This window comes from Watersipora subatra, chromosome 1, assembly GCF_963576615.1.
Source record: "Watersipora subatra chromosome 1, tzWatSuba1.1, whole genome shotgun sequence".
In the NCBI taxonomy this organism is placed as follows: Eukaryota; Metazoa; Bryozoa; class Gymnolaemata; order Cheilostomatida; family Watersiporidae; genus Watersipora; species Watersipora subatra.
Window position 1 is genome coordinate 59,731,045 of NC_088708.1, and position 14,721 is coordinate 59,745,765.

Sequence of the window (14,721 nt, forward strand, 5' to 3'; positions counted from 1 at the left end):
ATGTTTCAATATTAAAATCAACAAAATTTTAGCTAAATGTTTCACTAAATAATCCCTACAAAGATAAACTGCGAGCAAAGTAGAAAGAGTGAATGATATCTGGAGATCACCCGGTTACTCATGGCGGAAACCTCAAAGGGTGTGTGAATGGATGTGTAATGGATAAATAAATGTGTCAATGGATCCTGCAGGCCTGGAAGGATTTGAAACCAGATATAATTGTAAAATCCTTCAAGAAATGTTGCATCAGAAATGCAATGGATATACATGTAATTCCACCTGACGAATGGAATTGAGCAAGGCCAAGCATAGTGCCACACACATAGACAATTTTTTTCCACCTTTTGCGATCATAATTTTTTGTCAACTAGTGAGTAAACATGCTCAGACATACAGAACCTTGAAAATTTTTATAATGAATTTTTCTCTCAGGATGATATACAACATAGAAGTAGATTTTCTGGTATGGTGCGTGACGCGTGGGACAACAGGTCATCTTCTCTTAAACTTTGCTATTCATTCTGAAATAAATTTTGCTTTCATTTTATAATTAATACAAAAGTAGAATTTTTAGCCCAGGTGTTTTTTTTAGCAAATGCAATTTTTCTTTACCATTCAGGCGAGCAAAGAATAGTTTGTCCAACGCATCAAAATTTTAGTGCATGTAGTTGCAGCCTGTTCTTCCTAAGCTATCTGAGGTAAAAACTATTATGTGTAGTTCGATTTTGGGCTGCTATGCCTTAGCCAAACTCACCACTTTGCTGAAAATACAGCATGTTTCTGTTTTATAAGCATCTGTAAGTATTTGTGACGCGTGGGACATTTTTAATAATATGATGAGGTCTGCATTTTGTTTGGGATTTCACTTTGATACTCTGGCATGCGAAAGCAATGCTGAATATTCCAAGTCTAAAAAGCCAGTTTCTTTGAGAGAAATGAAAAATTGGAATTAATTTGTGAGGTTTTGTAACTCAGAACTTTAAGTTTGTCAAGATTACCCTACTGATACACACACCTGGTGTGATGCCGTCAAATCATGAGGTAATCTTTGAACCAAATGTGTGTTTTTAAAGTACGGTTACAAAAATTACAATGCAGGGTAAAGGTGCAATAGATGGTATTGAGGGAAAGCATCAAGCAACAGGTTCTAATGGCAGTGTACCGGAAAAGGTATGTCGTAAACTCCCCAATGTCATTTGCGGAAGCTGCAACAACCATAACTTCCAAATCAGCAAAACCAATAAAGATATTTTACAACTCACAAGATATGTTTACTGAAAACAGCTGGATCTGCAAAGAATGCTAGTCCACCGTGCCTCTAATTCATCAATAGTGCCATCACATAGTAATTAAAGAAGATAGTGATGTTGTTCTGATGGAATGGTGTCCTTCCCCTTGGCAGCCAATTCCACACACACAGAGCAGCAAACCTAATTAAGAGGTAACCACAGAAAATATTTCACAAACACTGATGCAGTTTTCACCACAAATGTTGGTAGCATTGGCCTATGACTCTTAAGTCACCATTGAAAAAATTCTCACAGTGAAGCTAATGGAAGTAGTTACACTATAAAGTGCATGCACCGTGCATGCAAGAGGTTCATGAGGCCAAACCCCAATGACAAAAGAACCACCCACAGGAACTGTCTTCTTAAAGTATCTCCAATTATTGCACCAGCGAGAACTATCAGGTCACTGAGATACTTTTTACTAGAAAATGAGGAATTAATAATAATGACAGAATATGTCAATTTGAAGAAAAAATGGTTTACTGCATGAAAGTCTAAAAATCTTTGAATCGTATGTGTTTTATGTTTTCCATTTAAATAAAATAAGTATAATATATGCTAATTTTAAATTATCGATTAGTTTACCACATTTATATCGATGTTGTAACTCTAAATCATGACAATTTGTTGTTTAACAACTGCAACATGTAAAAAAATGCTGGATGTTTTGTTTGCATTTTTCGTGGACTTTCGACAAAATGTTATTTTTGTCCCCACATCACAGTCCCGCGCGTCACAAGTGGTTGCCTTCTTCAAACCTCACAGAATCATCAAACTTGCGCCTGAAAACAAAACAGTATGTATTCTTGGTAGAAAGGTAGCAGAGATATGAGCTTGTCGAACAATAATGTCTTGAGTTAAAAACTTCAGAAGATTTTCACAATTGATCACAGAGTAGTCTTTCATGCTAAATAATAGTCCGGCGCGTCACACCAGCTTTAATATTAAGTAATTCTTCAATGCATTGCATGACAAGGATTCAGATGATATTCAGATAGGTAGACCGATACTCTAACACGTGATATTCAGATAGGTAGACTGATACTCTAACACGTGATATTCAGATAGGTAGACCGATACTTTAACTCATGATATTCAGATAAGTAGACCAATACTCTAACACATGATATTCAGATAGGTAGACTGATACTCTAACACGTGATATTCAGATAGGTAGACCGATACTCTAACACGTGATATTCAGATAAGTAGACCGATATCTAACACATGATATTCAGATAGGTAGACTGATACTCTATCACGTGATATTCAGATAGGTAGACCGATAGTCTAACACATGATACAGTCAAACATGGATAACTCGAACTTCAAGGGACCGAGCAAAAGTGTTCGAATTATCAGAGCGTTCAAGTTATCAGAGCACTGTCACAAGTCCATATATTTACTTATTTATTAGTAGATACATGTACATATACAAACTATAATATAAATCAAAAGCACAAATGGCTTGTTTCAAATTAAATGCTTCTAATGTAAAGTTTAAAACGTTTTCATGAAAAAGTATAGAGATTTTTCTATCACTTGAGATTGGTTTGTTGTTTGAGGTGATGTTATTGCCAGGACGTTTTTTTAGATTGACATTGGAAAAACTTGATCGTTGTTGAAATGCTCAAAAGAAAAGACATCTTTTTCTTTTGAGCGTTTTACCCACGATCAATTTTGCCAATTTTTCTTGAAGTTTATGCAACTTCAAGAAAAAGTTACCAAAGAAAAATCCCTTACTTTACCTGGGATTCGTTAAGAGCAACACTCCGAGGCAGTTCAATTAAAAGTTTTACGAGGTTTAACGGTACATTGTATATCACTCACGCTTTTTGAATGGATACTTATTGAATGTACACACGTATTCTGTGTTTAGGTCAAACGATGAATAGTTTTTTTTAGCTAAGACAACGTACGGTATACGTTTAATAAAAACAATTTTTAAGACGTTTTAAACATTCAACATTCCGACGTTGATTCAACACGGAACCAACGTCGGAAAACTATTCGTCACGGGCTAGCCGGGTCACGCACTCAAGGATTTTCGCCACGCACATACAAAACAACATGCTGTTTTTGTTTTGCATGTGCGTGGCGAAACTCCTTGCGCGCGTGACCCGGCAAGCCCGTGCTATTAATCGTATAGCAGTATAAATAAAATTTGACCAAACCTTTAGAAAAGTCGTTGACAAAATTATTTTGCCGATGGTGGTAATAACAACGCTTATGAATTACGAAAAGATGAGGTTTACCTCTATGGCTTTGAATAAAGTGATTTTCTAAAGCGATAACAACCGTTTCGGTAGCCGTTGGGCAAAAAAACAGTTCGAATTAACAGTGTTGAATTCGAGTTATCTATAGCAATTTATCATTACGTGGGAACGGACCAAAGAAACCGTTCGAATTAACCATGTTTTCGAGCTATCCGTGGCCGAGTTATCCATGTTTGACTGTATTCAGATAAGTAGACCGATACTCTAACACATACATGTACACTGAATAATTGCTTGGCTACTTTACTTAGTATCTGTGCTTTATCAACACATTTGGCACATCACACACAGTGGAATAAACTGCCGGGTTACCAGTATATATAATAGAGATAACCTATGCATTGTTTTCTCACTCAAAAGCAACAAGAGAGAAAGTGATGTTTTTAAGACTAACCACGGAACGCCTGTTATTCAAATCTGGTATTGAGAACTTGTGCCGACTTCACACATGAAAACGTAATGTTATATGAAATATTTTACGTAGTACAAAGCAAATACTTTACATAAATACTTTACGTTAGGTGGAATTTACTTTATAGGAGATATACGTTATAGGAGCATCTACTGTATTTCAAACATTTTGCTATCCACATCCCTAAAAGTTCAGCTAAAAGCCTACTAGGGCAGGTGCCATTCGTACTTCGTCTTCTCTTGTTTGACTTTGAAATTCTAGTCATCTAGTTATGCACATGTTAGAAGGATGGGGGCATGTTAAAAGTGAATCTATTTATCTATTTTTGTTGTTCAACATATTCATAGGTGTGAAGGATTTTCCCTAATACCTACGTATTTCTACACCTTCTAGAACTCACGGGCTATAGTTTAAATGCTGTCAGATTAATATTAACCCTAATATTTAAATAGGCCTAGATAGCTACACTAAACTGTGATGAACAGTGTTAGCGTAGCCACATAACCCTGAAAGGATGACTTTCGGGTTATTGATAATGCCCACAGCTACACTAAACTGTGATGAACAGTACTAGTGTAACCCCATAACCCCGAAAGGATGACTTTCGTGTTATAATTGCCACTTCAATAACGTAGTCCTATGTAATTGAGACAATCAATTGACATAGGATAATCAACTTGACATAGTGATATGATGACTATGGAAAGTTGTACAAACTCAAACAATATCTGAGATGATCAGATATTGATAGACCAACGCTGTTCGGTGATAAGCCGTTACAGCCTAGAATAGCATAGCATGCGACTAAAATCTCTTATCCACAATCTAGATTGATAGATATAACAACAAGCTTAATTTCACAGGTTATAATTCCTTTTATTTACTAATTCAGACTAAAACATACCTTGAATATAGAATAAGGCTTAGAATATATTCAGATAAGAGCAGGAAAAAGACTGCGTAAAAATAAGGTAACACAGTATTTTATACCTTCTAAACAGAAATGGTAGACCAATAAACTTAAAGTCTTTATTTACTTGGTCCAATCATTATCTTTTCACGTGTAGGCTATTTACTCTGTAGTTCCGGCGTCAGCAGAAATACCAAGCTGACCACCGTTCTTAGCAAACGACATGATTCATAATTTCGTAATTCAAGTCTACCGGTTGTTTGTCATAAAGAAGGTAAAATTCTCAGCCAAACAAAAATGGCCAACATATCGCAGATATTATATATATAAATCCATTACACAGGTACAGACTAGTCTGGTCCCAGAGTGTTTGGTATCTATGCCATGGTTGAGTATTTGAACAAATGTTTAACAAAAAACCTGCCCATAAAAACAGGATAAACAAGTTTAAAATCTATTCACCTCATCTGCGATTTTTCTTTATTTTTCAAATAAAAACATAAGCTTAAGTGGGTCACTCTCAAGATCGCTGGTATTTGGGACGACAGTTAAAAAACTCGAAAGTTCGTAATCCAACACTAGAGAAATTATAATAAAGTTGTAAAGTTAAGGCAGTGTTTACAATTGCTAATTATACATGCTAACCTAATTTTATAATTTCATCTTTGATTTTTAGTATTTATTTTCAATAGGTATACCGTTAATCTTTTATTTGAATGCCATGGCGCAAGATTTTTAAACTTTTTCCCTATAGTAACATTTTATTAAAGATGATGTTCAAATATCGATTGACGCTGTATTTTTTGACTTGCTCATCAGAATTTTGGGAAGGTAATTTTAACCCTTTTTCGAGCGAATGCTAATGTCTCCTATATTTTGCACTCTCCTTCGGATGGACCGGCATTAATGGCGTCGGCCTCAGCATTTTTTTAAAGCTGTGTTTCATTTACATCAAAGTATCAGATCTAGTTAAACAAGGAGCTATTATTAGCCAGATAGGCCTACAGTTATTAATTATTACGACGGTGTTGCTTTTAATGTCTAAAAAATAACCGTAAAGCTTTTGGAGTTAGGAAATGAACTTCGATATGCCATAACAATAGCTGCTATTCATCAAAACGTATCAAGCGTAAAAGTCTTCAGGACAGTTTGTAAACCACATTATGAAAGAATCTAAAGACAATGGATCGGATTTAGACCTTAGTGGCTTCCAACCAGATTGTAGCTCTGATAAATGTGACAATCGCTCTTCTCAGGTACACCATCACTCAAACCATGGAAACCGCTACAGCGACAACAAAACAATTAATTGTAATTGATGTAACGTTACTAGTAAGTTACAATGTTGTAGGTGACATTATAATTATTATGACAATATTAGTCATTATTAGTACTATTTTACGTACACTTGTTTACTGATCACTGTATATTATGGCTTTATAAAGATCAAAGAATGTCAAAATGACAGGCAAATAGAGGTGGTGTTCAAATAAAGGGTGGCGCTCTACTTTTCAAACCTTCTTCTATAGTGGCGTTCTGTTAGAGGTGGCGTTCAAATATGGATGGTGTTCAATTAGAGGTTTTACTGTATATTCATATCATTTGCTGTATTTCTGTCATTTCCTGAAATGAAACTTAAGGCAATGTAAAATGTAATTTCATGCTTGTCGCGCCTATAAATTATTCGTAAATTTCAGGTCAAAATGAAACATGCAAACGAACAATCTCCATTCTTATCATTTATTTCCATAGATATATATACCATGGTATATACCAGGTATATATATCTATGTTTATTTCATTTTACCATAGTTACTGCTGCACTCATGAACTCATATGAAAACGGTAGCCCAACCTCAACACAATTAGGACCTGGGATTCTCCCAACATCAACAGTTGATGCTATTCATTGCAAACTATATGCAAACTATATTCATGCAATCTTAATTTTTCAATTCGTTGTCCACAAATGTACATCCATAAATGTACATCCCACAAATGTCTTCTACCTTATGTAAAGATAATAATCATGTGCTCGCTAATACTAGTACGACAGCATTATTGACAGGGACTCCCAACATCTACAGTTGCTGTTAGTCAAACTTAATTCTTAAAACAATTTACTAAGTAACCTACATGTACCTTTTCCTGATGTCATAGTAACTTTTTATTGTGAGTGTCTTATTATTGCATCGGCTTGTTTTCGTTTCCTGGAGAACTTAGGCTCAGTCTATGCCTTATTATTATTATTATTATTATTGTTAGTTCGCTCAGCACTGTTTTAAAGATGAGGTTGCGTCAAATTTGAGTTGATCTTAAAAGAAAGCATTTTTTGTAAAAATGCTCAGGCCAAAAAACATGCCCAGACTTGCCCAAAATGATGTCACGAGTGATATATCTGTCAATATATCTCGTATTCACATCGGCTATTTGCGATAAAAGTCTAGTCCTACACGCCTCTATTGGCATATATTTTATTTTGTATTTGCTCATGTTGGCTAGAATAAAATTTTAAATCCAGCTACAGATACATTATTATGAATGTTTCAAAGGCCTCAAATAACGAAAATTGAAAATTTGTCTTACTCACTTTCTCCAAATGCTGTGTAAACATTTGAGTACTGACTACCAATTCAACCGGTCTACGGTAACTCTGTCAAGCAAACTATGTAGAATAAGGTTTTTGTATCGGCACAGTTCCATCGCTATCCACACTAGTGATCTACAGCCTCCCAAAAAGCCCCGCCCACATTATGCCCATCGCCGATCCTAGGGGTGGGGCTGTATATCATTGCCCACACCGAAAACTAGTTTCTTACTACCGTAAGTAAAATAAGCAAGCTGCGTCTTTGAAAAGAATATTCATAGGGATAGAGTTTTAAGGATGAGAAATATGCTGCAATCTTACATTCTCCAGTTCTGGGGACATCCATATACCATATCCAATTCACTACAATATTCTGCAAATCATGTTTTGCATTATCTTCAACAATATTATTTCATTATATAATTTTTACAAGCAAAACAGTTTTCATGTCGGCATAAAGCTTTTATTAAAAATATTCATCAAGTCGTGGCCACTTGGATAGTTTTAGCTGATACAATAAGACAAATTCATCTACTGCAGCAAACTCAAACAAAACATCTTGGTTTATGCAGCACACATTCAAGTCTCTCTTTCCCATTTAGATAGATTGCGAGTGTAATTTTAAAAACGAATAAATGTTTAACAAAGGCATAAGTACGCCAAGCTAACGATTCGAAGCTTTGGTTCTGGAAGTTAAAGATTGGCATTGATCAATCGATTTTCTTCACTTTCTACAAGTGAAAAGTGAACATCTCAAGTCAAATCATAAATCTAATTTACTAGATAAAACTGCCACAGAAAATTTGAAGCAAATGTTGCTAGGTGAACCGATGAAAAATTATAAAACAATGATTAGTGATAGAAAAAGGTTGTAATTTTATTAATTAGTGCATGTATAAATGGTTACTAAAAATATTACCTTTGATATATTCATCAATCTAAGCCATTGTATTGCTAGATGCTAGGGATTAAAAAAAAGCCGTCAAGAACTCACTGTACATACGTCTCTCGCACGCGCAGGAAATTACATTTTAGCCTCAAACAGGGAAATATAATCTGAATGTAAACTCAACAGTATATCTATAGGAGACTCAAAGTCAAAGATAAATTTACCTCCATTCTCCTATCTTCCTCCGTAGCACTTTAACCACCTGATGCCCAGAAAACTCTGAATCACCTTCGTAGTAACTTCACAGCAAATTTTACAATTATGTAGTTCGCCAATAAAACATGTCGATTGGGTAATTCATTAAAGTAACGATGTTAATTAATTTAGTAAATATCGAAGTCCATGCGATTTAATAATAGAGTAAAATTCCTAAATTTGAGATCACAGACAACGCGTTTTACGAGTGATAACATTTATTACGACCTATATAAAAATTTTGCGCTGATGATTGGCTAATGAAGTGACCTTATATTTATCGATCGTGGTTTCTTTTCAGATGTATCACTAGTGACGTCATGAAAAAAGCACCAGCTGGAACGTGAGCTTTTTAAAAGAGGGCCTCATTCAAACGCATATATCTCTGGACAGGGTTGGTCTACAAAGACAAAAATGGCATCAAATTGTAGCTGATGTTTTAGCCTTTTATGGGCTTTAATTTCAATAAATCGAGTTTTTTGACGCAATCACATCGTTAAGCTGGTGTTGGTATCTTTGGAACTCGGGTCAGAACAACTAACCTGGGAGATTTAAGACCTTCCTTAGTATTCTAGCTGATTCCAGCAGTGCAGCAAATTGCACTTTTGAAATTTCTTTCTTGTCAGCATTAGGTTTGATCAGCTCTTCTTCCAGATTTTTGACTGCACCTAATGCCCCAACCACGATAGGCACAATTGATACAGCTGTCTTCTAGATTTTGCTCAACTCTCTCTACCTTTTCTTACTTATTTCCTTTTCTTCATACTTCTATACACCTTTTTTTGTTCTTTGTCTTTTACTCTCCCATCTCCTAGTACAGCCACATTGATCAGCCATGAGTGGTCTAGCTCCATGTCTTTCAATATTACATCCGGTTCTAGCTTGTCTCACATGATCTGTTTGAATGCTCATACCCCATAATAATTTTGCTTTCCCATTCTCTAAGACTGTTTTTGTCTGGTGGTCATACCAGTTCGTAGGTGTTTTGAACCCACACTGTCTAGATAGATTCCAATGCACTATTCTTGCTACTCCGATGTGTCATTTCTTGTGCACTGCTGCTGCTATCTTCCCATTTAACAATTTCATATTCCTAGAACATTTCGGGGGTATTCCGAAAAATTCCAGAGACGTTTCTTTGAATTGTTGTCACAAGATAACTTGTAGATACCTTTTAACGCCTCAGCAATGTTGTGTGAAATCCATTGCTGGATCGTTCAGCAAATGGTCTCGTACAACATTCCCACAATAGTGGAAGAATGTTACATAATACTCCACAAACATTCCTTCTATGAAGTTGCTTCAAAAATGTTAGCTAACATCCCAGGAACATTAAATGCAGAAGATAAGTGGGATGTAAATGCAGAGACACTTAAACATTCTGATTACGTTTCACAGATTTCTCCTCTAGTGAATTAAGTACAACATTACTATAATGTGCCGAGCATAGCCTTTCTACAGCATTTCTTCCTTAAGCTGTACTGTTAGTAAATGCGCAAATTTTTGCATGGTAACAACAAGAACAGTAATATAGAACGCAGTTAAGACACGCGTATAACTATAAAAATCCCTTGTGATCTATAACAAAAGCACTAATGGAATTTAATCATTAATGAAATTTCAATGAAGTTTCCCTTCATTGAAACCTAGTTTTTAATGAATTGTGAAAATTGAAATTTGTAATTACCTTTATTTTTCTTTATATAAATCAGTTAAAAATTAACATAATTTGTCCTACATTATTTTGCTTGTTTTTATATTTGTAATAAATAAAACTTGTAATTTGCTTCATTTCATCTAATTTAAAATGATTTTTCATTATCAAAGGGCGACAACTTCCAGAAAAATTCTATGTTTTTTGGCAAAAGTAGTAAAACTAAAGTTAACTTATTTTTTAAAGATTTGTTGCCAGTGTATTTATTAAGCTATCAAGAGCAGTTCTGAAAGAGCCAGCTAATTAGCAAGAGTACAATGTTACAATAGAAATGCTATTAAAGTACATTATAGGAAAAACGTGGTCAGAAAAATGTTATACGATTCATTTGAGGGTAGAAATTATGTTGCACCATTATGTTCTCTTTCATTGCAAGTCACTGTTATATGGTACATCCATAAAGCAGTGACTTGGATTTTCAAACAGATGCTCAAACAAGTAACAGATTTTTAAACATTAAAAATAGATATCCTGTAATATCACTGTGACATGCAGTTAAAGGTGTGCGTGTTTGCGTGCGCGTGTGTGTTTTAATTTATCAATTAGTAGACATATAACATTGGGCAAAAATAAAGATATAGTTATAATATTGATTAGGTTGAACAAAATAATGAAGCTTAGTTCCCATTGCTAAGGCGTGATGAGGCCCACAAGCGCAGTAGCACTACAGCTAGTCGAGGCGTGGGGTCTACAGGAATTGGCAAACTTAAACAGCAAGTCTTCCCTCTAGAAATCTAGGTTTAACAAATGGCTTTTCATATTAATTCTAAAACTAGTAAATGCAGAGGTTTTGTGCAAGGCTATTGGAAGACTGTTCTATGTGATGGTACGCTGTATTCGACTGTTTTTTGACCTGAAGCAGTATAAAATAATGGTAAAGGTAGATTGGTTTCAAAATATCGGGTGTTATAGTGTGAATTGTAAATATTCACACTATAACACCGGAAGGTGAAAATTATGTTGCACCATAATGTTCCCTTTACATTGTAAGTCAATGTTATATGCATATTTATGCTCAAACATTTCAAAATAGCTTTTATGGAATAATGCTGGAACATTCAATAACAATGTTCTCTAACAACGTTATGACAACACTAGCAAAGTTTATTCCTGTAACATAATATTTTTGCACAACATTATGCAAAATATTCCCACCACATCATTGTAACGTAATGCAATAGTTGTCAGCAAATAACATTTGTAAAACATTATGAAAATGTTTTCTTGGAATGTCATACGCATAACTTTATAGAATATCCCAGTATTGTTGTTTTTAGTTGGGTTACTGCATTGACTTGAAATTTGGAATAAAGTTTCTTCCTTCTCTCCTCATACTCTACACAATGCCATGTATATCTGCTTTCAATAGGTTTCCTTCTCCGGCTATTAGGTAGGTAGAAAAGAAATAGAAAATTATAATAATATAATAACTATTATTATTGTCATTATTTTTATTATCATAACTTGTGGTTAATAGTTTAGGAACATTTACTGGTGCGCAATTCGCTACTGTAGTTAGAAATTTCTTAAACCAGCATGTTTGTTCTTTGCAAATATGAAAGTCTGGCACTTTTTAATTTAGTCCAAGTGTGGAAACAGTCAAAGTGTTATCCTTTCTACAAATATCATTTAGTCCTATCTTCTTATGTAGGAACTATTGGAAAATAATAGTAAAAATATAGAGTTGATAGGACATGGAACACCTACAAACCAAGAGTCAATCAATGGAGGGCAGAGACAACTTATTGAATTTTTAAAGCTCATCTGTCATGTTTTCTTAAGAATAATATCAATATTTAGCTGTAACACAAATTTGGGAGAATCTTTCATAAAATCATTTTAATAATTGTTTTGATGTGGGAGTGTTTACATGCACTTTGGCTATGACATTTGATGTACTTTTACAACCTATTATAACCTCATTGAAAGAAGTAGCTCTATATATGATATCTACAGTATACTTATTAATAATTATATCTCACATTGTCAACAAGATGTAGAAACTGCTGAGTCAGCAATCTCTCATCAACCTATTCTTGTTATTCTACAATAGTTCCTGCTGCCCCTACTGGACTGTCTGTGGACAACAGGACAAGTACATCTGTACGATTGACATGGACTCCCCCTGTACTGACAGATGCTGACAGCCCAATCACAAGCTACCAGGTGATTAATTTATGATAAAAGCCTTCATTGCTACTTTACTCAGTTGTGTCTACAAATATCTACTTAATAGAGACATAGAATAAAGAATATTTAACAACGTTATAAAGATACCAACAACACTGTTTTTATGTATTGTTAGTTATAATAACTTTAAGTATCTTTTTTGTTGACTGGAGGAGCATCGACAAAGAACTATAATACATGTTTACATAATGAGACAAATTATTCCAAATTTTCTTTTAAAATCTTTGCTAATAATTACTTTTTATATGATTTTGTTTACAGCTATATGTTATAAATTTGATATTTTACAATTTAGTAATTTTTACAAAAGGTTTTTTGCATACTCCTTATTAACCTCATGCTAGATTGAACAGTAAAAATGATAACAAAACCATGGTAATGTTTTCAATATTGATGAATTGGCTATTACAACTTAATAACTATATGTATACTAGCTGAGCTACCCGGCGTTGCCCGGGTGTTAAAAATCAGCGTATAAACAATGAGAGGTAATAAGAGTTGCCTGCCACTTGCTATTAGCCTGGCCCATTGCCAATAGATAATTCGAGTAAGCTTACTAATAAGAGCTACCGCTATCCATGCCGTTGCACCATCACGTTACGTCGTAACGGAAAGTGGTAGCGTATTTGTTCCCACATAGCGACATGTACCGCCTAGTGAATACATCAAGCTTGTGTGGCTGAATTGGTAAAGCGTTGGACTGGTGATGCGGAGGGTCCAAGATCAAATCTTCTGCGATACAAATTCTTTATTATAAAACTTTAATAGCTATAGCTGGAACTACACACATACCCACATATCCAAAAACTTCGAGAAATATATATATATAGACTAGCTGTGCTACCCGGCGTTGCCTGGGTATTAAAAATCAGCTTATAAACAATGAGATTAATGAGAGTTGTCTGCCACTTGCTATTAGGCTGGCACATTGTCAATGGATAATTTGTGTAAGCTTGCTAATAAGAACTACCTCTTCTCATGATGTTATGGCATCACATTACATCCTGATGGAGAGCGGTAGCATATTTGTTCCCGTTTAGCAACATATATCGCTTAATGTATACATCAAACTCGTGGGGTTGCAATGGTAAGGCGTCGGACTGATGAACCGGAGGGTCCGAAATCAGATCTTCTGTGATGCGGATTCTTTATTCAAAGATTTTAATAGCTATAGCTGGAACTACGCACATACCAACTTTGAAAGATATATATCTACAGATTATTGAGCAATTGTACCAAATGATTTGTAAAAATTGATAAAAATAACCAATGAAAAGTGATAAAGAATGAACCATCTATTTGTTGTTGAAACGCTTGAAGTATACTCTATCATGTTTTTGATAATATATGTAATTAATGAATTGAAACTGTTTGAGTAAGTTAATGTCTCATTTATCAATTTATTATGTTTTTTTAAATTGTTTGAAATGCAGTATTTTAAGTTTTTTCTATTCTATTCACACTTAATTGATCTTTTGGACTGGAAAAATACTGGTTCTGCTTATGGCTGTATAAACAGGCTAAATTCTTTTATTAACGTATAACAACCCATGTTGACAACCTTACAGCTATATTCTACTCACTTTGGATATCAATCATGTTTCTTGTTATACTTGCCTAGCCCTGCTTTTGATAGATATTTATAATTAATATACATGCAATATATGTCTGGTACCTTACATGCTTTTACATTCTATTGTAGATATCATGTAAGGTCATAAATAATACATACTATCGTTGGGACGCCATAGATTCTGAAACAAGTGCAATAGCACATGTATCCTCAATACCCATTAGCTTTCTGTCCCCTCAAATACAGTACAGATGCTATGTAAAGGCAAACGCATTACAAGGGTATGGAGAATGGTCTAGTCCTACCATCTTTTGGACTAAACCAACCAGTAAGTCTATAGTTGTAAAATGTTAGACTGACATTTGTAGAGTAACTAAAGGTTTATCCAGCATTCTGATTTGCTCAGTCTCTTGTGACTCTTTCAGGCATTACGTGGGACTCCTTTGAAAGGCCAACAGTTAGTGACAGGTCGGTGACTCTAACCCTACCAACAGTTACTTCCTTCTACCCACTAATAGGATCTGAGAGTATACTGATAGCTGTTCAGATGTCCTCTACCATCAGTAGTAAACTTACCAGCTCTGACATAGAGACCAGTGATGACTCATACATCACAGCTAAGCTTT

The 14,721-nt window shown here is 34.7% G+C and overlaps 1 protein-coding gene across 1 annotated transcript in view; it reads left to right on the forward strand.

The window, feature by feature from the left end:
• The window catches only part of LOC137389721 (phosphatidylinositol phosphatase PTPRQ-like), a 46,301-nt gene that overhangs the window by 13,984 nt on the left and 17,596 nt on the right, over positions 1 to 14,721 (forward strand). Inside the window, exons 2-4 of the mRNA XM_068075804.1 lie at positions 12,386 to 12,498; positions 14,225 to 14,423; positions 14,521 to 14,691. Of these exons, the coding sequence (XP_067931905.1) occupies positions 12,386 to 12,498; positions 14,225 to 14,423; positions 14,521 to 14,691 (483 nt within the window). The remainder of the gene's footprint in view (positions 1 to 12,385; positions 12,499 to 14,224; positions 14,424 to 14,520; positions 14,692 to 14,721) is intronic.